The sequence below is a fragment of the Pecten maximus genome, chromosome 3 (assembly GCF_902652985.1).
Source record: "Pecten maximus chromosome 3, xPecMax1.1, whole genome shotgun sequence".
NCBI classification, from domain to species: Eukaryota; Metazoa; Mollusca; class Bivalvia; order Pectinida; family Pectinidae; genus Pecten; species Pecten maximus.
The window spans coordinates 19561863-19586929 of NC_047017.1; the positions used below are offsets into that span (position 1 = coordinate 19561863).

Below are 25067 nucleotides of genomic sequence, written 5' to 3' on the forward strand. Positions count from 1 at the left end.
ACTGACGACAAATACAGTGACTGCTCAGCCATTTTTCCTGATACACCAAAGTAAAGTTACAATGGTTTACTTCTTTTTTTCTCTAATTCCATGGATTCAATACCAAAGAAAAAATACATTTAAAAGATTAGCATAGGTAATAATTTACCTGTACAAAATTCAAATCTATATAGGTAAACAATAAATAAAGAAAATAAACATGAGATGCATTTATTATATTTATTTAGCCACATGCATAAATGAACTCTATACATGTAAATCATAATTTATGTAATTTTAAAGGCACATGTATATACAAAGACTGAAAAGCAAACACAGAATGTACACTTCAATTTATGACAGTTTTACTTTCAATAACTCAACCTCTTCATTGAATTTTGTCACAAAGTCTGCATCCGTGCAGTGGAGTTTCAGCATAAAGTCATTGCGTTGTTTGTCTGTCCAGCTATCGAACCACTGTGAGAAGAGTTTCATTTGACACTGGAATATACTTGGAGGCCTGTCATTACTCACATTTAAAGAGTGCATGGCATCAAATAGAGAGTCAACGTTAGTCGGTACAGCTCGCTCCACCAACTCGCACATAAAATCACCTTTCTGCATTACACTCCAGTTATTGAACCAGCTAATTACACACTCTGTTTCCTTGTCATAATTTGAAAACGACATATTTATATATATTTTAACAAATACAGAACTAATATAGGAGAATCATGTATGTATAAGTCTGTGATACATTTAAACAGATTTTCAGCTCACATGTCATATTCAATAGGAATGTTTAAATTTTAAACATGAATGCCACATTGCTCTTCAGACTCTGGAAATCCTTTTCCAGTAATCACAAACGTTCGCCGATTCCTCTAATCCATAAGTATCCAGAAATTCTCTAGCTTGGTACCACTTCCCATGGCTGGAAAAGAAAGAAATATACAATATGTACTGGTATGTATTTGTTTTTCATTCCAATTTTATTATAAAACCAATATGAACTTTTTACTGACATTGAATAAAGTCCTAAGCTCTGTGATCCAACATGTATACCTTTTCAAAAATGCTAGATGCCGAATGGCAAATATCAGTGAAAGACTTGTGCGAACATAAGAGGCCCACTGTTAAACTTCTGGTGTTCTAAATCAAATAACTGGGATCCTGTACCAATCCATGTTATGGAAATATGAATAGGGATTTTGGCAAATTAACACACATATCTATTGTAAGTTGATATCAATGAAATAGCGTGCTCAATTGGTCTTGAACAAATGATCATGAGTGTGCTAAACATTCATGATGAAATCTATGATAAACCCTGCCCTTAGTAAGATCATTTTCATCATAGAAGTTAGACGTTCTATCAATAAGAATATATTTGTAATCCATATAAAAATACTTTTTATACTATTAAATTATTTTTTTTATAAATATGGGGATTTTTTATATAAATTTTTTAAAATTGTATACAGGGTACTATTTTATGATTTTTGTTTATAGAATATGGTGTATTTTTATATGGATTATTATAAACCATTATTGATAGAGCAACAAAATTGAAATAAGTTGCAATGACTTCTTCGCGTCTCATCCCTATGACCCAAGAGTAATCAAGATAAGTTCTGATGGTAGGTTAAAATATCGTTAAAGTTTACAGGCCATGGACTTTGTCCTCAACAATACATGTACAGTAGATCTACTGTATATACGTACAGTAGATCTACTGTATATACTGTACTGTACATTTCACGTCATTCGTCGTGTAATTGAATCCACAGGGTTTCGGGATTTTGAGTAACGTTAACTTATGAAATCAGTTAACAACCACAACACTATATAGCCCGAGTTTCCTCTGGCCCTGCATGGTGTACAAAACACTAGTACTGTAGTCTACAGTACTGTATGTATTCATATACATTCTAAAAATGTATACATCGATAACACCGATTCTTATAAGGTTTTAGAATGTATATGAATACTTAATGTCCAGTGTTGTGGTTGTTAACTGATGTTACTATGTTATTCAGAATCCTGAAACCGAGCCCCAGTGATTAAGCTTAAATCCGGACCTTGTTTTTGTCTTGTTTGGTTTTAGTTGTTAGTAGGCCTATCGATTGATCAGGAGAAATGATGAAACATCTTGCAACTTACAACAGATCTGTGTTTGGTAGTTTTAAATAGTTTGTAATCCAGGTGAAAGGTACAACGTTGATACCCAGAAATATTCACTAGTCTACATTTTTATCCGAGACTTTTCTGCAGTTATACTATAAACGGAAGTCACTTTTCGTTGGAACTCTTCAACGTTGTGGCATGCCACCTGGCGGGTCGAGTTTTGCCGATTTGCATGTTTGCTGCGGGTTGACCAGTTCAGTATAATTTTATTCCAGAGGGAGCATTGTAAATTACCATATAACAGGTAAAGTAATAATGGCATTGTGAAGTATAAACTCGTATATGAAAATGCTAAGACTCTATAAGTCAAATAATTAGCAAGGGGGGCACTTCCGCTGTAGTTGGTGTTATAGGTTAAATGCCCGCTGATAGAGAGTGAGTTCCATTACATGGAAGTTCGAATCCCTTCCTAAATGAATTTTTCCTCGGTACATTTTCTTTCCATAAACCATATTCATAGTTACCATTTTCAAAATTAAAAAACTGTAATTTGTTGTATAAACATTGACGTTCCATACATGTATGCATATGGTTTGTCGGAATAAATGATAGATCCTGCCATACTGTGCAGTATGATGGAACGGGGTTAGGCCTATAGAAATCTATTAGACTGACTAATATTTAAAAAAGAGTCGATAGCTATAATTTATATATATATATATATATTACGCTGAGTAAATAATTGTTACAAACACAGTTAAAAAAGTCGTATCACGTGTGCATGTATTATATAGCTGCCTTGAGTTTAAGAAAGCATACTATATCATAATATATTGTATTCGCAAAAAAATATCTATAAATTTTATTTTCTTCACAGTTCAGGACAAAATTTCTATCTTATGATTGTAAATAAATGTTAACATTATTTTTTATTTAATCATTAATGTATACATGCACCGTTTTCAATTAATGAATACTCAACGGTATACTGTAATGTTAAAATTATTTTACCATACATATGTATAAAATTATACTGTACCCAGTATCCTTTAAAGATCATATGTATAAAATTATACAGTATCCTTTAAAGATCATACAGCTTATATTATTGCTAGATAAATACAGAAAATAAAACAAAACAAAAAAGATTTCCAAACCAACCTTGGTAGAACTTTTGACATCCGTATAAGTTTTGGCATAAAATTTGAACTAAACATGTACTGGCACTGTCTAAAAAAGGGAATATGAAGATTTTTTGCTTTCATTCCTCTGTGCAATTTTACCCAAAATCATCACATGCAAATATCCCATTGTAAAATAATCATATCTCAACCTCCAGAGAGGATGTCCAGCACTGCTGTGTGCAGCCATTGTGGCTGTACGGACATCGACAAGGATCCAGCAAGAGGAGATGCTGTCTGTACCAACTGTGGATCTGTATTGGAGGACCAAATTATTGTTTCAGAGGTCCAGTTTGAGGAACATGCCAGTGGAGGATCATCTGTCATTGGGCAGTTTGTATCCAGTGATGGTGAGAATCTGTAAACAGGGACATTTGTCCTATGAAAGAGGCTATCATATTCCTACTCTTCTTTAAAATTTGTGCTGATAAATTCTCTATGAAATACTCATAATATACTCCTAGTTAAATTGTTTACACTAGAGACATCACATATAACGAATAATAACAGAACTTCTGCTGTGAGAAAAAAATGATATGCCCCCAAAAAAAGTCTTAGTATTTCGAATTCATTCAGGTTGTTATAAGGTAATGAGATATAAGAACAGATGGATTCAGTTTTACCCATGGCAGCATTTCTTTTGAAATGTTAACAACATTTTATATATTTTCAGGGATGAAAACTCATTCATTAGGTATAAGCTTTCCAAGAGGAATGAAGAGAGAATCTCGTACTGTCACTTTTGAAAATGGTAAGTTGCAAACTGGAAGTTAAGTTATAAAAGTATTAACATACATGTAATTACAGATTATCATATAATGCTATGATACTGTCATAATTATATATTTTACTAAAAAAAAAAAAAAAAAAATATATCCCAGGGTAGTGGTATACAGTATTACCACAATTTAAAAAATGTTAGCTTCCAACAATTTGTTTTTTAAATTCAAAGGAACTGAAGACCATCACATGACAAAACATGTGCGGAGCCTTAGTATCAAGATGAAACGTGTTGATTATAATGTCAGCAATAATATTCTCTTTATACAAAGATGGATATGCCATTGTGATAATAACCACTAATACTAGTGAAACACTGTAGAATTCACCAGTATAATTACCATTATAAGTGAAATGCATTCTATGTCAGGAAGAAGACGTATCCAACAGCTTGGTGCACAGTTAAAGCTGAACCAACATTGTATAGACACTGCTTTCAACTTCTATAAGATGGCGGTAGTCAAGCAACTGACCCGTGGCCGTAAGACAGCCCATGTGACTGCTGCCTGTCTGTATCTAGTCTGTCGTACTGAAGGCACACCTCATATCCTTTTTAGAAAATAGACTCTCACACGTAGATGATTTAATTACTGTATTTATCTGAAAGTAATTATAAGCCCCCCTTCTTCATATTTGAAGAATCATCAGCTTTAGAATAGTAAGCTAAACATGGTTTACAAATAAGCCCTCCCAGAACTTTGATACTTAACTTTTACCCTAGGGGTGGGGACTCACTTGAGGATAAATACAGTAGTCTATACATTTAGGTCTGTGATTGGCAGAAACTTTGCTTTTCTTGTATTGATATTACCTATATGAATTTGTACAAAACAATACAACTCAAAGACTGCAAATAGATATTCTGAAAACCATACAAAATATGTGCACTGCAGTTTTCACTATGGTTAGTAATTGCCTCCAGCAGTAAAATTTCCCAAACTGATCATGATCAATTTTACAATATACATTAATTGAGATTGAGTTAGCAAAACAAAGTTAATCGATCAATATCTAATCATTTCTTCTAGAAAATCAAAGTGAAAATGATACTCAGTCAGTCAAGGGTCTGGCTCTTGACATCTCTACAGATTTTGTAATTCAAGGTCATTAGATTAACATCTAGGTAACGAGTATCATTCTCACTTTATAACATGACCTCCAACATTATTTTAGAACTACCAACAAGCAAGTACATATATGTTAAAATGAAGTGGTAGTAATGGGGCATTCAGATCTCATAACCTTTATAGCTAGTTCAGTTCAAAGTTTAAAACTTGATATGTTCACCAGTGAAAACAGTTAAATTGTAAATGGTTGACCTTTAAATCCTGGTTAAGTCTTTCTTTATACATATATTCGTATCTGTATGCTTGGATATTGGACAAAAAAAGGAAACATCGTGTCTTGTTTTCTGGAAGGTTTTGACTAGATTTTTACTCGGCTATTTTATACACTCAAGTTACTTATACAATTAATCAGGAAATGTAATATTTACATCATCATTCCTCCTTAACCTTTTTGCACATATGCTGCTTGACTTCAGTGACCAACTTCAGGTAATATTAATGCAATATAATGTTATTGATTATTTATTTAGTACATCATAGGTGTCAATCACCCTGGATAATCAGGGTGACCCCGAAAAATCATAGAATTTTCCCCCTAATCCAAATTTGTTATATTTCCCAAATCAGGATTAAATTGATCCAGGATTGAAGCATTCATCCCTTATAAAACCCCAGAACTCGGACACTGAAAGAGGAGTCAGTCACCATGTTTGGTGGTGTACGTCATGATGGATTTTAGAAGAAAACTAGAAGCATATTGTACACTTTACCAATAGAAGATTAAAGGAAGCAAAGTCATAAATCTGTATTCAAGTCTCCCTATATAATAAGTATTACCAGGTATCTGCAATATTAATAGATACAATTGCATTGTAAATGAATTAAAATAAATAATCTTCAAAGACAATGATAACTTTACAGCTTTCAAAGTTGTGTAACAGTTAGAACGAATATTCATACCCTGCCTACAATGCTCTCCGGCAGTTTTGCAACACTACCATCAATGGAAGGGAAGTGTAGCTCTGACGACGACCATCTGTCAGAAATTGTCCGGCCGTCGTCCAGAGCTACATTATCCCAGCTATGTAACAGTGTGTGCATGATAAATCTCCGGACCTATAGATTACGACTCTTGCGCTCAATTGATCGATCTAGAGAAGTTTTCTCTAGTCGAGCAGTACATTGCAGCTTGTATTTACCAAATTTAATGTTATAGCTGTATGTTAGAGTTTTAGAACTAATAACAACAGTGTAGTAACATAAACTTTTAAATATATTTGCTCTTTTACAGATCAATGTATACAGTCTTGGTAAAACCTACCTGCAACTGTCGCGTGAACTTTGTCTCAACATTCCAGCAATAGGTATGAATCACAATTTTTTTTTAGCTATCTGCCTGAAGGGCAAGTGATCAGCTTATGCCACAGTGTGGCGTCCATCTATCCATCATCAACTTTTCCTTTGATTAAACAATTTAATAATCTGGAGGCCAAGAGACTTAATATTGGGCCTATAGCATGATGGAAAGAGGCCAAGGGTCTTGATATTAGTCCAGTTACTAGCATGTTGGTATGAAGGGCTAAACGAATGCAAGCTTATTCAAATGAATGACCTTCACCTACTTTCAGGGTCGTAGGGCTAAGTGTTAATTTTTGTTTTGATAGCAAAACATCAGTCAATTTTACTCTTTTTTACCTTGCCTATCAGGCCCCTCTGGGTTGGGACCATATTATTCACACTTTTGGTTGACCTTTGACCATAGAAATTTCCTACCAAAGTTCATTGGATTTGGTTCAGCGTTTTCGGAGAAGAAGTGTAAATTGTTTACAGACGTACGACGACAGGACAAAATGCAGTTAGAATAGGTCACTTGAATATATGAATCGCGGGTGACCTATTAAATTTCAGTTCTTTTTAACAAAAGCATAAATCAACAAATTATTGTTATAATTATTTTAATTTTTCAACAGATTTATTAGTTTACATCAGGTGGCTTGAAATTTGTAAATATAGTATCTATATTGTTAATTCTGTAAAGTACACCACATTTGAGATCTTGGCTTTAGTATTTCTAATGAAAAAACTTTGTGTTATCTAATATGTCTGCAATATACCTAGAGAGATGTTTTTTTTTTTTTAATTAATTACCAGAAATGCACATTGGACATACTGAAAAGTGTAATCATAGTCATGGCCATTGATCAAGACGACTCCTACAGAAGCTAAAATTGGATAGATTTCCATGAAATATAAAATGAAATGAATTTCACAAATGCACATGTACAAGTTCATAAAACACCAGTATATGTACCTGAAAGTGCATGTCATTGTCATGTTTTGATCATGCAGTTTATATGGCATATGGTATAAGTGGCATAAATAGTCTGTCCTACTGCAATTAAGATCATATATATCTTGCCAGAATTTCTATTTTCACTTGATCATGATGACCTTATTAGGATCTAGGTATACGTAATGAGGTAATACAATTTTACTTTTATGTACTGTATATTGTCAAATTTAGATGAAATATTGTTTTGTAAATTTGCCAAAGGTATTGTTGAGATATTTTTCTTATAATAAGTCCATACCTAAATGATTTTTATATAAAAACTGATAATGGTACTAACAATTTCCAAGTTTGGAAAATGCTCTTTATTGCACAAATTAACATGTACTGCTGTTCAACAGCTCTCTGTAAACCATTCATATTATTCATGCAATGTATATCTATAGAGATCTACATTTCCAATATGTATATATACATATAATGCACTAGCTTCACATTAATGCTGAATCAAATTACTTAACATGAAACTAATGAAAGCATACAACACCAAAAAACTTAACATCAATATTTTCTAATCATAATATTTAAAGCTGTTTTGACAGATGAATACATCTACATCATATTGTTATATTATCATTAACAACAAACAAATTAAAAATCATGCCATGATGCCCAACCAAATATTAAATGGTCTCAAATGTTTCTTTAATATATAGGGAAATACTTTTGTGCTTGAATTGCTACAAATTTGATGTAAAAAAATAACAGTTAATATTTGCTTATATGGTTGGAAGTAAAAAAATCCAATTTACAACTAAAATTGAAAAATCCATAAAGATGTTTGCATTTTCATGGTTATTTTTATGAATTAAAAGGACTAAAAATTGTATATGCTTTAAAAACATTTCCCTACCAGACATAGAAAATAGTTTGCAGTGCGTTTGATTCTTTTCATATTTATACAAAAATATATAAATTTCAACCCATAAATACAACCATTTTTATAACAGAAGGTTTCAAACTTGAATTAATAACTAAGAAGAGGTTTCATTGTTTATCAGTAAATGCTATCATGGTACCCATGTTAACTGATCATGATCATGAGGATACATGAATCAAAGTACACATTTAAGGAAATCTTCAATTGACATGGACTAGCTCATGTATTAACATATAGAAAACCTGAGTCAAGGTGTAAGTGACTAACTTATACTTAAATCACTTTACATCAGCTGTAATGCAACAGGGCAGCACTTAGATATTAATTACAAGTTGTGCATAGATTGAAATGTTTTAACACTATCAGCAGTAGAAAATGATCTCCGGTATCTGTCCACCCTGTACTCCTGTACCGTTAGTACTGTCTGAAGAACACTGAAACTGAAAGGTCACTTTGTCACACTGGACCTCAGCAAGACCCTCTTGGCCAAAATAGCTCAATTCTCCCCCATCTAACACAGCACTAGCATTATAGAACTGGTCTGGCTCAATCTGTATGGGGTTATCAAACATTACAGAAAATGTGTTGCTAGACCCATCAGAGAAGAATTTAGTGAAGCAATGTCCAAGTGTGTTGCCATTTTTCTTCAGTTCCATTCTCACTGTATACTCAGCTGCACCACTACTGGAGCCATAAAGACCAAACCCAGCGATGAAAATTCTCTGATCTACTGCAAATTGTATGCTGTCACATCTGCCCCTGTAACGCCACTGATTGCTACGATAGGCAGAGGACTGAAACCTGTGACATCGGTAGGGCTTCAGACCTTTACGAGGTTTCAGTGGAAAGTTCAGTTCAGGACGTTTTCTAGCTGAATAGTAAATGAAAATATCATTACTTTCCTGTAATGTCAAAATGCCAGACTGGGCAGGACCATTTGCATATTCATTAAGCTTCATGGTAGGGATACGAATTAAGAACAGGGCATCCCCTAATACTTTACGTTTGTTTTCAGAAGTGGGCTCTATTTCACAGCGCCTACATTCAGAATCTGCCCAGCGACAGGCAGCATTGAACACAGAAATTTCTTTGGCATTTAGGGTTTCTCTACCAAGGACAGTTTTGAGAGTGTTTATGTCTATATCACAGAATCCCTCTGACTTTAATGCTTCTTCTGCCTGTGCATCAATCACCTCCCAACACCTATGCATTAGTTCTTGTTCCTCAAACAAACGTCCTTGACTTAGCAAAACACAAGCATTGTGTGCACTAAGGCTAGTTTCCAGGTAGCGTACACATGCCCTGGCCAAATGAGGCACTAGATATTTCTTAGCTACATACAATGTAGCAAGTACATTGTCTGGTTCAACTTTGGTTTCATCACAGTATAAGTACCTGCAGATTAAAAGAAATAATTATCAAATGTAATACAAAACAAAGGGTTTGAAATATTTATGTCATTGAAATGTATGTGTCACTATGTGGCTATATATAGGTAAATTGGTAATTACATAATGCATTATCAATTTTACTAAAATAAGGCACAAATAACAATAAGTCATATATTTCCAGGGCTCAAACATCTTATTCATAGGAATATTTATTTATAGGAATATTTTGCATTCAATAGGACTCTGTAGAATGATGAAGTTTAAAAACTTGAAATGGGGACAGAGTTTATTTCCAACATAAAATGTATTTGTAGATAGGAAAGAGCCAGAAAATCAATTTCTTTATTTGACCAAATATAATAAATATGCCTCATCAGTCATCACAAGTACCAAACATGCATGACTGCAACATTAATTGGCACTTATATGGTAATATGATTATAAACTCATTATTATTACCTGAGGAGATTAAGAAATGCTGCAGGTTCCACATCTGGTATATCTATTTCGAGCTGTTGGTTAGATAAACCACCATAAAACATTGCAAAGAACACAGAACTTCCAACACCAAGAATGTATTTATGAGCTGGGATCTTCTGACAGCTGTGTGGTGCACTTCCCACATTGAAATATACATCTGCCATTAAGGGGTTGTTGAACATGACTGCATTTCTCTCTCGGACATTTGTCATATTAGCCTGCCAATTAAATTCCTCACTGGCCTTAGCATTGGGGAGGGATGGTGGGGGACTGCGAGGAAGCTGCCAAGGTGGTTCTGTCTGTCGAATCTGGCGCTGAACTGGCAACTTGCCTCCAAAGTTTTGGGGAACCTCTTGATTGACTTCTTCATCAGAATACTCACGAGAGGGCTTAGCAAACAGGCAGCTCTTGGGCTCGGTTTTCATTGGCTTATCCATCTGTAAATTGATGTGAATGCATTACTAAAAACCCCAAGGTCAGGAACCAGATGCTTATTGACAGAACAAATTTTGATTTGATTTATAATATAATTATAATAGTTGATGATAGCAATTGGATATATATCCAGGTGCAGGGCATCCATTAGGATTAAAATCTCAATAGTCAGTGACTCTCAGCTCTGGAATCCTGATAGTAAAATCAAAATCATGAGAGTCAAAATCTGAAATTCTCAAACTTGAAGGTTACCGGGTAATTGTTTCCAAATGTAAACTGATATACATGTACATATGTGTCATTTGTTTGATAATAATTAAGTGAATAATATTCAAAAGAATTTAGTTCATTTTAATTTATTTTCCAATATTTGTTTTTATTAAATCACATGTACAATAACTGTAGCCGTCAGTTTTCCTATTTGAATACATCAACTCTTTAAAAAAAGACACATACTCCCAAATAACCTAAAATTCTAGTTGCACACATGCCTGTATCTATGGTAATCCAAGATGCTCATTCACGCTCACCTTACATAAAATGACCGTTGGACTGGACGCTTACCATTGGAATCCTTGCGAAATCATGATCAGTGTAAAAAATAACTTGATTGCCTTATTTATTTTTTTTGCGAGATTTGTTACAGAGTTGAGAATTAGGCTACAATGTACACTACCAATAACTATACACATGTATATGTCACTACGTATATACATGGCCGTTTGTTTACATGTCGAGTATACGTGAATTTGCCTAATAATACTTTCATTTGAACATTAATTTCGAAATATATAGTAATTTTAATACAACAAAACATTGATAAAATTCATATGTGAATTCGAAGTTGACATTGTTCAAGGAATACAGAAAATTTAAGCTAACAAGCAATCCAATAGACGTCTGACAAAAAATAAGAAAATTAGATTTCATATCTATTCAATTTGCTTCCTTTCTAAGTTCCAATGAATCAATTATTTTCCAAAGGATATACTGGGGTTTTGTCAATTTCAGCCCCTGTTACTTTCCTTTTTGGTTGAATCTATCTTCGTTTTGGCAACTCACTCTTTCAGCATTCCGCTATTTTGTGTTGACTGATAACCTGCCTGTCGCCTTCATTGTGGGACTAATTTGCATAGGAACTTGGTCTGTCTGACCAGTTATTTTTAGAAATTTCCTGTATACTTAAATTTCATAAATACACATTTAATTCCCTCTAGTTTCTGACCCACAATAATTTGTTGGGTATTTATATATTAAGCCAGAAAATGTAAACGGGTCAAAATGTAAACATTTATATATATTTCTTTAAGAGTATGGGGGCTTTAAACATATTATAGTTTGGTTAAATGCAGATTGTTTCTCCTGTAGTAGTCATAGTGACGGAATGTGAGACTAAACAGAATATATAACAATTGTCATTTTGAAATGTAACATGATATTGGCTAGGTATTTACTATAGAAAAAAAATGAGTGAGATTTTTCTCCCACTTTAAAGAAAATGTATGAACCCAGGCACCTACAGATGATTTGTAAATAGAATAATTATTCCGCTCTACGTATACACAGTCTAGTCCTTTAATATATGGTAATACAATAATCGCAGGATGCAGAAACATGAAATAGTATGTAGTATATGTGTGTGTGTGTGTGGAGATGGAATTCATGCATGTGTTTTCGGCATTTAAAAACTGCAACTCGCAACGTTAACAATAACATTTCCCCCCGAATGTCGAAAGTTGTTTCAGCAGCCATCACATATTGTTTTAACCATTAACGAAAAAATGGATTCAGTTAAAGTCGATATACTTGTACTTTATCATGTTTACGAATGAATTTTAATTTATGCTAATATACACGACACTGGCAGTGCCCGAAAATGGAACTGAAACATTGCCAAATGCGATCGAAGTCGTGTCGTACGAGAGAAATGTGCAACCATTTCCATGCGAGTCGTTGACTCTCCGGGTCAGATTGAGGTTTAAAGCCGAGAAAATATACCAACACACATCAAAATATCAATCTTACCGTTAGTTTTCTGTTCATAGAGAAACAATTTCGAGTCTAGACAGTAAACAACATTGTTGTATATAAAAGTGACATATCCCAGCATGCATCATATTCAAGGGCGATAATCGATTAACGAGAACGTACCTGTATCCATGGGTGAGCATCACAAAATGATACTCTCACTGGCTCATATTCTATGGACATTATAATCAAATATTTATACAATATTGAAAACGAGAACCTGTAAAATGTTTTTAATGAGTCGTAGCTTTTGTAAGTTAATTATTCCATGGTATTAGATAGATTAAACGATATTTATGAACACAGTATTAGTTAATTTCATTGCATGTGCAAAAACTGCCTTTTAGATAATAACAATACAATAGTTGTAACTTGTTATAAGCAAGACCCTCAAATTCCCCTTTTAAAAATTAAAATCAAATGTAAATGAATTATCTAACTTCAGAAATTATTTAGTCGCCAAGTTTTTGCACTATACTAAGCCTTTTCCCCACACTCATTGGACAAATAAATTATTTGATATGGAATCAGCTGTTTTAGATCAAAAACAATTTAAACATTTTTTTTTGAGATCTGATATCCTGATTTTTTTCCAGTTTTCATAATATTTTCTCCATGACTCATTGATGATGAAATAGGAAAACAAATTTTAAAAAAAAGTTTGTGAAGTACTGAAAAATTATTTCTGTAATTAATAATTAATTATATGATAATGTATTTTCAGATCCCTGCCTTTACATACAGAGATTTGCACACAAACTAGAATTTGAGGATAAAACCCACGATGTCTCTATGATTGCTCTGCGACTTGTTCAGAGGATGAAGAGAGACTGGATGCATACTGGCCGCCGGCCCTCAGGACTTTGTGGTGCAGGTATCTGAATTATTTAACTTTGAGGCACTTTCCTGTTTATATCAACATCTTCTCTTTTTAAAGTCTACAAATGGTGCATTTTTTTTATCTCCAAATATAACCCCTTTGCTTATTAATTCATAATTATGTGTACATGTATGTTCCACAGCTTTGCTGGTGGCAGCAAGAATGTCAAATTTCAACAGAAGTGTTAAAGATATCATCAAAGTTGTGAAAGTGTGTGACACAACCATCAGGAAAAGGTGAGCTTTTGACAGTTTATATTTGACTCTTAACTTTAAATTTCTTGGACTTTATCTAAATAATTAGTAGGATCAAATTTTTGTCACATTTAACTTTTGTTTATAATTCTAATTTAGTAAGTCTGATGTGGATCATGCTGAATCTCCATATGAAATTATCACTTGTACTTTATGAAGCCAGGAATGTAATTTTTAAAACAATTTACCATTTCTAATTTTCACATTATTAGAAGCTTTCTTTGATGTTTCATTCCAGAGTTTTCCAAACATTTTTGCTTATGATAACTAATCTTTTTATCTTTTTCACAGACTGGCTGAGTTCCAAGACACACCCTCCAGTCAGTTAACTATTGAAGAATTTCAGAATATTGACCTAGAAGCTGAACATGATCCCCCATCTTTCACAGAAGGCAAGAAACGGGCACAACAAGCTAAGCTCAATGCACAGGTACAAAGTATTTTAATGACTACTGGTATATTATGTTTGGAAGGTTTAATGATAACCACTTTACATGTACATCATTATATATCCTTACCAACAGTGTTATATATAACTCAAACAGGGTTATTTTCAGGGTATAATAAATCTGCAAATTACCAGTAATCATGGAAGTAAACATTTTTAATGCTACATATCTGCAAATCTTACAACAGCCAATTCAATATACAAAAATATTGAATTGTTGATTCATAAAAACACATGTAGGTACATGGCAGTAGAATTACAATGGTTTTTCCATTTGAAATGAATGGAGATAACAATAACTTTTCATTAACATAAAATCAAAAGATTATCTAGTTGATTTTATTAGGTCATCTGACCCCCAAGATAACCTTCTGCCATTGTACCACCCGTGGTAATTCAGGTTTTACTTACTGAAATGAACCTTTTGTTCATTTGTATATACATGTTCAATTTTATGGAACGAAGCTAATGATACTATTAGAGACTCAGTTAGTATTGGGATTTTTAAAACTAGATACCTGCAGCTTTACTTCTCAAAATCTTAGCTATATATATATATATATATACTGCAATATTTTATAAACTACTTCAACTAGTCTAGTTTTAATTTCTAAATATTTCTTTTGTGATTATTAATAGAATATATAGTTATATCTGTGATTCATCCCTTACACTGATATTTTAGTATAGTAATATTCAATCTTCTAAATTTAATTTTAGATCACCTACTTCATTGTACCATTTTAATTCACACTATATTAGTGTATATTCTGTCAATTTTTACCTTTTGCTATATTAGCATTGTATGTATATTCGACTCCTTGTGCTTTAATAATGTCCTTCAGCAACACTTGTGTGATATACAAGCGTTCATTTATAAATCATATTTAAGCTGTGATGATAATTATATATTTATTACATTGTTATATTATATCGTTATTTTAAATTATGCCATGCTTGTGTAAATATATTTGATGCAGGGCCATGTTGTAAACTAGACATTGTCTAAATATGTTACCCTGGTTAAATAAAAGATATTATTATTATTATTATTATTACCTGAGATGGCCCTGAGTGTTGTTAGAATATGACCACCTTGGCCGTCATCTTGAAAAAAAAAAACACATTTAAAACTTTTTCTCAAGTTCCATTTGTGCCATTGAGCTGAAAATTGGTAGGAATTTTATAGAAGGGGAGCTAACAATGTGTTGTGATTTTTCAGCCATGTAGAATCTTTGAATTGACATGGCATATCTGTAGTCCTCTCAGGCTGGAATCAGAATAATCCAAAATTAGAAAGATTTAAGTTAAAATGAAAACTAGTGACAAACCAAAAACTGGTTATATTTTTTTCCTCGCAAGAAAACAAAATAATGAAATAATAAAAAAAAGAAACGACGAAAACACTTATCTAGCTAAGAGTAATTCACTTATCGTTCCTTGACCTACGTTGCTTGATGCGTCTGTTGAAATATAATCTTATGATATCTTACAGTGAATTAAAGTGTAACTTGAAAGGTTTAAAACAAGCTGAAGAAATACAATATCATGCTGATTAAGAGCAAGTCACTTACAGATGCAAGAGTTACTTCCCTTGCTAATAGATAAATCAACAATAAATAATCTTCCTTTATTTTGAGCTCACACAAAATGTGCATAAAAATATTGATCAATTTTTAAAAAAGTATATTTTGATTATTCTTTACATCTATTTTTCAAGCCACAACATGTTTATGAAAAAAAAATCATGCTAATAATAATGTAAACCCAAACATTTGATTCATCTTTACAATAATATATTGTAAATGTACCTCTCAAATTACCCAACATATCTGAATTTTAAATGAAAAAATATTTGTCAGACCTTTAGAAAAAAGGTCCAACTATAGAATGTAAATTTGAGGTTCTTTCAGGCCTTCTGGGTCCCTCTATTTTCCTGCATGTGGTGTGAAATCATTTGTTGGATTGCCATTGGAAATAATCAAAGGTTGGATTTATCAATATGGGATGGCAGTTTGTTGGTTTGCATATATTAGCTCTGACCCCCAGGGTGCCGATGGATGGGGCCAAAATGGATCAAATTGACTGAAATTTCAAAAATCTTCTCCATATCCAGATATCCAAAACTCTTCATATATGGAAGGGTCTTTAAAGTGCTTTATCAAAATTGTTAATTTCATGACCCTGAGGTGTGACGAATTCCCATTTTTAGCTCACCTGGTCCAAAGGACCAAGGTGAGCTTATGCCATACCGTGGCGTCAGGCGTCCGGAGTCCGTCCGTCAACACAATTGACTTCTTCTTCTGAACTGCTGATCAGAATTTAACCAAATTTGGTAGGAAGCATCCCTAGGTGGGTGGGATTCAAATTTATACATATGATGGGGCTGACCCCCCCAGTGGCCCGAGGGGCGAGGCCAAAAGGGGTCCATTTGGCAATATTGGTATTAACGACTTCTTCTCTGGACCTAAGCAATGTATGACATTGATATTTCAGGGGTAGCATCCCTAGGTGGGTGGGATTTCAAATTTATACAAATGATGGGGCTGACCTCCCAAGGGCCCGAGGGGCAGGGCCAAAAGGGGTCCATTTGGCAATATTGATATTAACGACTTCTCTCTGGTCCTAAGCAATGCATGCCATTGATATTTCAGCGGTAGCATCCCTAGGTGGGTGGGATTCAAATTTATACAAATGATGGGGAAGACCCCCCCCCCCCCCCCCCCCAGGGGCCCTGATGGTTGGGGCCATATGGGGTCCATTTGACAGTATTAACGACTTCTTCGCTGGACCTAAGCAATGTATGACAACAGTGTTTCAGCGGAAGCATCCCTTGGTGGCTGGGATTCAAATTTATGCCAAAAAGATTGGCTGATCCCTCAAGAGCAGGGCAAAAGGGATCAATTTTACTATATTTCTATAAAGGACTTATCATATTAGGTTGTATCATATTTTGTATTTTAAACACAATCACAAACTGGTATGACAGTCAGATGACCATTAAGGTACTTGGTATTTTTATTTACAAGCTTGAAGAAAAGAACAAATTGAATGAACTCACATGTGAAGTATCAGAAATTCAGGAACAGATTGAAAAGTCTTTGCAACCTCCAAAACCAAGAGGGATCTGGGCTGCATATTCAAGTTTGTATAACTTACACAATGATAGTACTATTTGGAATCATGAATTATCAATTGTTTGAATGGTTCATTATAAGAATAAAATATTTTGATTAAAAAGTTTGTACCTTTATTAATATATGTTCTAAACTACAAACTTAAATACTTATTAAAAAATCGCTTTTAAAAATTTGTTACAGAGCAAATCTAGAGATAATCAAGATGTTTCACAACCTTCTTGACGATATTGACATGATATTCATATTAAACTAATAAAAAAATTTTCATTTATCTTTTTCAGAAACAACACCAAGCACACCACCAGAATCATCAGCAGGGGTTGAGGAAATAAAAAAAGTTGAAAAATTCTTGGAGAAAGAAACTTTAGCAGGATGTGTAGATGAGAAATCTTTGTCCTGTGTAAGTGGATCTAGTACCAAGAATTCTGAGTCTAATTCAGCAGCCACGAGCCCATCCTTCATGGCATCCTGTACCACTGGCCCGACCGGCAAAGATTTGGGTATAAGTGAAGCTGTCAAGGAGTGCTTAACTAGTGATGAGACACCAGTTGATGGTTAGTTAAATATTTTTTAGAACTCAGTGGTTTGTACATGGGTGGTACCTACCTTATATTAGGCCCTAGAAATACTGAAAAGTTTGTATTTATGCCTAGCTAAACAAAAAGGTAGTTTTTAAGGAAGTAAAGTTGTCATAGTTGAGATCATCCACCAAACTGAATATAAACCTTTTGTTAAACTTAATGTTAAAAACCTAACATGCCACTCTCATTGGCTATTAATTCAGAATTGGTCCCCTAGGCTGAGGCAGAACACTTGCATGACTATTAACTCTTTCCGTATCGGTGTCGTATATATACGACAAAAAAACGTGACGTCTCCTCCTCGTTGTCATATACAAACGACAGAAAAATGTGACGTCTCATCTCTGTTGTCGTATACAAACGACAGAAAAATGTGATGTCTCATCCCCGTTGTCATATTTTTTGTCCATGTTTAGCTGGTTATAATATTGGATAGTTGTGTAATCCCATTTAATATCGGTGAAATCAATACCCATCGACTGCAAAGTAATATTGTTTTTGTTATATGTGCTGAGTACTTATTTTGCATGAAATGAAGAATTGTTTAAAAAATGAAATTTACAGGAAAACATGTAAATGCATAACCAAATATTTATTGAGATTTCTGGAAGTAATTATGGATAGTCTTACGTCAATCACGACAAAACCACCATGTATTTAGCAAAACCTAACGACTTTGTAAACAAAAATCCACCCTAATTTTGCACCTGCATTACAATGCAGTTTTACCTACAACGAATCGTCTCTTTTGTCACCGGATAAATGTCAATTTTTCAGTCATAATTATATACCAGTTGGTTATAATGCTGCGAAAATGAAGACATGTATGTCTATAAACAACACCATGAAAAATAACAACATTAGTTCACAGGTACCTGTTTATTTCTTGCAGCAGAAACGCATGGTCTTTAATCGAATGTATATACCACCATTTTGTTATGTGCGTGGGGGCGAGTCTAGTTAGAACTTCCGGTATGGATTCCGGAATGGAGTTTCGGTATGGAAAGAGTTAAGGTCCATGGGCCTCTTGTTGTATAAGTGTTTCAGAGATTTCACAGAGACAAAGGAAAATGCTAAAGTGATATCAGAAGATACTATCAGTATGTTCAAAATATTTATTTTTCACTTCTCTTTGTAGCAGCTGATAATACAATAGGAGAGCTGGATCTGGCAGGCATAGATGATGATGAATTAGATAAGGTAGGCACTCAGAAGAGGATATATCATATAAACCTGTTAAAAGATATCATAGCATGAAATTAATTTTGATCTCCACCTGAAAAAATATTTTCATTGCATTTTTGCCAGTGAAATATAGAAATTTTCACTGCAGCAATGAGCAGTGAAAATATAAGATTTTTCAGTGAAAATATAAGTTTTTCATTTTTGACAAATAAGAGCAAACCTTTGTTCTCTGATAACAATAGCAACAATTGCGTTGATCAGACCTTTTAAAATGGCGTCGTCAAGTTGATGTGGAGTAACATCACAAAGAGATGACCTCATGAATTATCTATTAATTTTCGATGTTTTTAGTTTTGTTTTTAAGTATATTAAATGCATTAAAAAGAAAATTGAATGGTTTCTGGTTTAATATAACATATATTTCGCTTGTATGACAGAATATTTCAGTATTTTGTCATACTCATGAAATGTATGTTATGATAAATGGGAAACCATGCAATTTCCTCTATATATGAAACATCAGCATATTTTAATGTGAACATCAAAGTACAAAAATATCTATATAAAAAAAAAGATATTTTCTAAACTATTACAGCACATGTCAATGAAGTCGAACAATGTTAATTCCTCTTACTAACTGCTGTTGCCCTGTTTATTGATGGTATATTTGCACAAAAATAATTATTTATGCCTCAATCAATGAAAAATATATTTTCATGTAATTATTTTTAGATGCTGCTGAGTGAGGATGAAGTCAAGATAAAAACCGACATTTGGATGAAAGAAAATGGTGAATTCCTTCAAGCTCAAAAAGGTATACTTCTATATACAAACAGTACTTGTATACAAAATCAACATTAAGGTTATCATTGATCTGTGATTGAAATAAAAATAGTTTGTTATGGCAGAAAAAAGGGGTTTCAGTTTACAGGTACATTTTATACTGCCATAAAATACTTGGGTCAGCACATTGTTGAATTCTATCATATATTAATCAATATTTTAATTTATGTGAACATCAAGACTACACCTGCAAGATGTCTTATCTGTTGCTTGAATAGCAAGTTTCATTGCACAAGCACTTGTATAGCTATAGAGTAAGTATAATATACAAGTCATGCTTTAGATGGAGAGACAGAAAAACAATTTAAATAATAATTGTTTTATAATGAATTGCAGAAAAACAGGAAAGAATTGCTAGAGAAAAAGAACTTGAGGAACAAAATCCTGACAAGAAAAAGGTAGGTGATGACTTTGAAAAGTGTTACTGCCAGAGTTGCCCTATCTGATATAATATCTGTTGTGTTAATTCAATCATTCCACGAGATGTTTCTAGCATTAAATGTATTGTTCATGGTTCAAAGCTCTGACTTTAATTTGAGCAATGTAAAATATGAAAATACAATATATCAGCTTATTGAAGTTATTTATATAAATTTACAATAAATTGTAATAATGTGATTCCATGTATTGTAAATTCATGTTTATAGGGTTCTGTATTATAATATGGTCACACAAACTTGGTGTAAATTAAATATGGTCCTGTCACAGAAAAAGAAATACCAGAAAAGAAAGCCAACTCACACAACACCAGCTGCATCAGGGGAAGAAGCCATTGTCCGACTGATACAGGAGAAAAAAATCTCAACCAAGATTAATTACGATGTCCTAAATGATCTCAAAGTACAAGGGTCCCGTGCTCCCAAGACTACCTCCCTCCTCAAGTTTAATCCTTTTGACAGCAGCAACAGTATACCGCCAGCATTAAATAGGTCAGTCTTTAAATATGCAGGTAGTTTTCTGCTATATTGATTAAAAATTCTTAAAATTGTAACTCATTTTATTTTATTACACTGGATCGGAAAATTTGATTTGCTGGTTCAGCTGAAATAAACTTTTCTGCCATTGATATGAAAGTAGTTTCCAAATATTGACTGATTCTGCGCTAAATGAAAAATAATTAACTTAAAAGAATTGAAGTCTGAAGGTTATCTGAAATGAAAAATAATAAACTTATAGGAATTAAAGTCTGAAGCAACTGCTGATCATTTTCTTATGTGTGATTTTCTTTTCTTTAGATTAAGAAAACCAAGCTTATCTTCAGGTTTTAAAGAAGAACAGGTAATTACTGTAAATTCATTTCATGACAATGTCTTTGATAACATGTATTGTCTAAATCTACAGCATTTTGGTATATCCATGTATATAATGTTGTATTTTTTCAAATGGTTTTACTTTTTGTAGCTTCAAGAACTTTCTAAAAACTTTTGCATTTAATTCCTGATTAAATAATTTATATGTATTTTGACAAAATATATATGTATTGAAGAAAAGCGATGTGTATCATGTCTTTATTAATATGAAATTGTTTTCTTTTTGTTTTATGAAGTTTTAATTTTGTATTGTTCTGTATTTGTCAGGAACCTTCAGCTAAGAAAGTTAAATTAGAGATTCAGACAGCGGAGACCTCTGATGTGGTGATTGAGAGTGGACCTGTACAGTACACAGATCTCAAGGAAGGTACGTACATCATCCTGTAGATTCCACTGGATGCCATAATTGAGCATAAAGCCATATAGGGACTTGTGCTATATGTGAATTTTAAGGTACCATAAAATATTTTTGAAAGAAACTTCCAAAATAACACTTAAATTATATTTGTTAAACGAACTAATTATTGAGTTGTTAATATGGACTTGTGTTTGATATGACAATTTACCATATTTATCAAGTAGGTAAGCCCATGCCTGGTAATAAACCCAACCGTATTTATCTAGTAGGTAAGCTCATGCCTGGTAATAAACCCAACCGTATTTATCTGGTAGGTAAGCTCATGCCTGGTAATAAACCCAACCGTATTTATCTGGTAGGTAAGCTCATGCCTGGTAATAAACCCAACCGTATTTATCTGGTAGGTAAACTCATGCCTGGTAATAAACCCAACCGTATTTATCTGGTAGGTAAGCTCATGCCTGGTAATAAACCCAACCGTATTTATCTGGTAGGTAAACTCATGCCTGGTAATAAACCCAACCGTATTGATCTGGTAGGTAAGCTCATGCCTGGTAATAAACCCAACCGTATTTATCTGGTAGGTAAGCTCATGCCTGGTAATAAACCCAACCATATTTAACTGGTAGGTAAGCTCATGCCTGGTAATAAACCCAAGCATATTTATCTGGTAGGTAAGCTCATGCCTGGTAATAAACCCAACCATATTTAACTGGTAGGTAAGCTCATGCCTGGTAATACACCCACCCATATGTTTCACCTATTATAGTTCGGTATATATGCTATCGTACATTATTTCATTGTCCTGCAATATGCCCATTGATACTTTGAGACAAATTTTAAGCACAAAATGGATTTTTTTCCTGTTGTCACCAAACTTACCCTTACAACATATATCCTGTAATATGCCCAGGGAGCAACACATAAACTGATTACATGGAACACAGTATATTTTGTACTTATCAGTCTGAAAATATTTCACAAGGAAACAGATTAAAATATTTGATGCCAGCACAGTGCTGATACAAGTGTTTGTCTATTTTGTCATCTAACAGAGGAGCTTGCAGAAGATGAGGAAGATTATGAAGAAGAAGAGGAAGAACACCTCGTTAGTGCTGGGCAGTTACTTGGTCATGGGATTGATACAGGTCTGTACTTTGTCATATCGACCCAAATGAGCCAAATATAGCTTTATCCTCATTAAATAGTTAAGTGGTGAAGTTAATGCAGCAGTTGTTTATAAGTAAGTCACTGACTACATGTTAGATTTATTTAATGACTTTGGAGTGGATTTTTACACCTTCATAGAATGTATAAAGAAAAAAATATCAAAGTAATTTATATCATGGTTTTCTTGTGTAAGAAGTGATTGTGTAGCTACAGGTGATTTTTATGGCTAATATGCTTTTGATTTTGTTGACAGGATACGACCATGATGATCATGAAATGTATGACGTCGACTGATCCATGCCTAAGTCATCACAACCTTATCACCAAATACATGGAGTGCAATATTTCTTTATTTAAATACTTAGGCATGTACAATGTATTTATGAACTTCTTTCCTGCCTACACTAGAAACTCTCTTTATAACACTATCTAATATCTGTACAAAAATAATTACAGATTAAAATAATTTGGCTTTAATGCCTTTAGGGCTTTCATTCTACACAAGAAATAGAGTTTGGTGTCTGTATAAAACTTTCCTGGGTTCTTTATGATTCGAAGAAGTTATCATGTACTATGTCACAGAGGAAAGCACTGTATGTATTTTATGAAAGTTGGTCTTCAAGACATAACATCTACATCAATACTTTTGTATGGAACTTCAGTGTATTAAAAGATCAATGAAAGCTGTGATATATGGACTTTTAAGGATAGGTATCTGATGAATAATTAACTCTTAAAACTTTCTACATTGTACATGTATAATATTATGCTTTTGATGTCATTGTTATTCTACTCTTAACTATGGACATTCATAGCAAGAAGACAAACCTATTTATTAAATGTATTTATTAATATTTGATCTTTAAATATTGATACATTTGTATATGTTGAATAAATCCTATATTATTTATAATGTTCCAATGCTTGGGTCCTGGGCAGTTTAGTTTTGAAGTATTTTAGTTGAGTTCATGTCAAATGAGCAAGATTGAAATGTTTTTTATTCATGTTTTATTTGTCTAATCAACAAAATGTTCACATTATTAAGCATGAGTGTGGAAACATAAGACATTATACACTTTTCACAAGTATTACCTCAGGGCATTACAATTTTAGATGGGACCAGTAGTCTCAATATTGTATCGAACTGTATAAAGAGCTTTTACATTGTCATTTGTGGATTTTAAGTTTCCCCATAGTAGAGTATTTAATGTGTGTGAAGCTAATACATAATATAGTTATACTTGATAATATTGACTACTATTGATATGACCAGTTTGATATTTTATAGGGATTCCTGACTTTTACCAAACTTCATTTAACATCTTACCTCTAAGCTGAAAGAATTTCTACAAATACATTACCTATACACTTTATAAACGATCTGACAGGGTTTATTTATTAGCTCGATTCATCTCCCTAAGCCAAGCCAGGGTTATTTGAGGCACAGAGAAGGTGGCGACTACCTCACTGAACTATATACAGAAGGCTATTAATCCCAACCTTATGGTTGATCAGACAGGGATTCCTCATTCACAATAATTACATGTATCACAACAAATTTAAAATGATGTCCCATTGTCATTTAAATCCAATTGCAATGTCTTTCATTGGTGTAATATCAATACAATTAACATCATAAAAGGTCAACAGCGAAAGAGAAAAGGATTCGGTCACTCCACTGGAGTCGGAACAAGGATCTCAACTCAAGATCGTAACTCTGAGAGCAAGATTCTTAAGGTGCCAAACACTCGCAAGCCCCAGGTTCGTCAACTTAGAATCTTCCCTCTCAGGTTGTGAATTTCCTGTTTCAGTTTCAAGGGGGTTCTATTATGCCTGAAAAGTAACTTCAAAGTAACTACAGTGAATCATAATGACTTTAAATACAGGGCTTGTTTTCATTTCCAACGATATTTTCTAATTTATTTATAAAATTTATTAAAAATCATGTTGTGTTGTATGTGGACATGTTCTCTGTCGATACAAGGTTGTGAAACTTGTATTCAACACATAAGATAATGAATAAACACTAAACAATGACAGTTTTCAGGTCCATATCACTGTGAAATCAAGGTTACATTTTTTTTGGTATAATAAAGCAAAATAAACTATAACATGTGTTTTGTGTTGCATACGTTTGTAAAACTGTTGCAGTGGTGAAGGCCAATATTTGGGTAATCAGTATTGTTGGGCTTATAGACAT

The 25067-nt window shown here is 33.3% G+C and overlaps 2 protein-coding genes and 1 long non-coding RNA gene across 4 annotated transcripts; 1 reads left to right on the plus strand and 2 right to left on the minus strand.

The window, feature by feature from the left end:
* Positions 1 to 204: 204 nt before the first annotated feature.
* Positions 205 to 2314, minus strand: LOC117323492. The gene is made up of 2 exons (XR_004531750.1): positions 2143 to 2314; positions 205 to 913 (listed from the first exon to the last, which is right to left on the minus strand). It is a non-coding gene; the product is annotated as an uncharacterized LOC117323492 (long non-coding RNA).
* Positions 2282 to 24984, plus strand: LOC117323490 (transcription factor IIIB 90 kDa subunit-like). Of its 2 annotated transcripts, XM_033878746.1 has the most exons (19): positions 2282 to 2410; positions 3446 to 3637; positions 3961 to 4038; positions 4438 to 4611; positions 5592 to 5623; positions 6426 to 6498; positions 13423 to 13572; positions 13721 to 13814; positions 14124 to 14262; positions 17310 to 17424; positions 17702 to 17974; positions 19140 to 19201; positions 19919 to 20000; positions 20366 to 20427; positions 20738 to 20958; positions 21265 to 21307; positions 21607 to 21706; positions 22753 to 22845; positions 23121 to 24984. In XM_033878746.1, the coding sequence occupies exons 2-19, from the start codon at positions 3451 to 3453 to the stop codon at positions 23159 to 23161; spliced, it is 2019 nt and encodes a 672-aa protein (XP_033734637.1). In that variant the 5' UTR covers positions 2282 to 2410; positions 3446 to 3450; the 3' UTR covers positions 23162 to 24984. The 2 variants fall into 2 exon arrangements, with proteins under 2 accessions (XP_033734637.1, XP_033734638.1); XM_033878747.1 differs by lacking the exons at positions 4438 to 4611; positions 5592 to 5623; positions 6426 to 6498.
* Positions 7073 to 12813, minus strand: LOC117323491 (BTB/POZ domain-containing protein 6-B-like). Its single transcript, XM_033878748.1, has 3 exons — positions 12696 to 12813; positions 10215 to 10672; positions 7073 to 9759 (listed from the first exon to the last, which is right to left on the minus strand). Exons 1-3 carry the CDS (start codon positions 12711 to 12713, stop codon positions 8727 to 8729), a joined length of 1509 nt encoding a protein of 502 aa, XP_033734639.1. The 5' UTR covers positions 12714 to 12813; the 3' UTR covers positions 7073 to 8726.
* Positions 24985 to 25067: the final 83 nt, after the last annotated feature.

Bases quoted from the DNA above. Each gene is read 5' to 3' on its own strand.
- LOC117323490 (XM_033878746.1), top strand. From the start codon at position 3,451: ATGTCCAGCACTGCTGTGTGCAGCCATTGTGGCTGTACGGACATCGAC. The intron at 3,638-3,960 runs GTGAGAATCTGT...ATATATTTTCAG, and splicing joins GCAGTTTGTATCCAGTGATG to GGATGAAAACTCATTCATTA. The intron at 17,425-17,701 runs GTTTGTATAACT...TATCTTTTTCAG, and splicing joins GATCTGGGCTGCATATTCAA to AAACAACACCAAGCACACCA.
- LOC117323491 (XM_033878748.1), bottom strand. The intron at 9,760-10,214 runs GTAATAATAATG...TTTAATCTGCAG, and splicing joins GCATTTCTTAATCTCCTCAG to GTACTTATACTGTGATGAAA.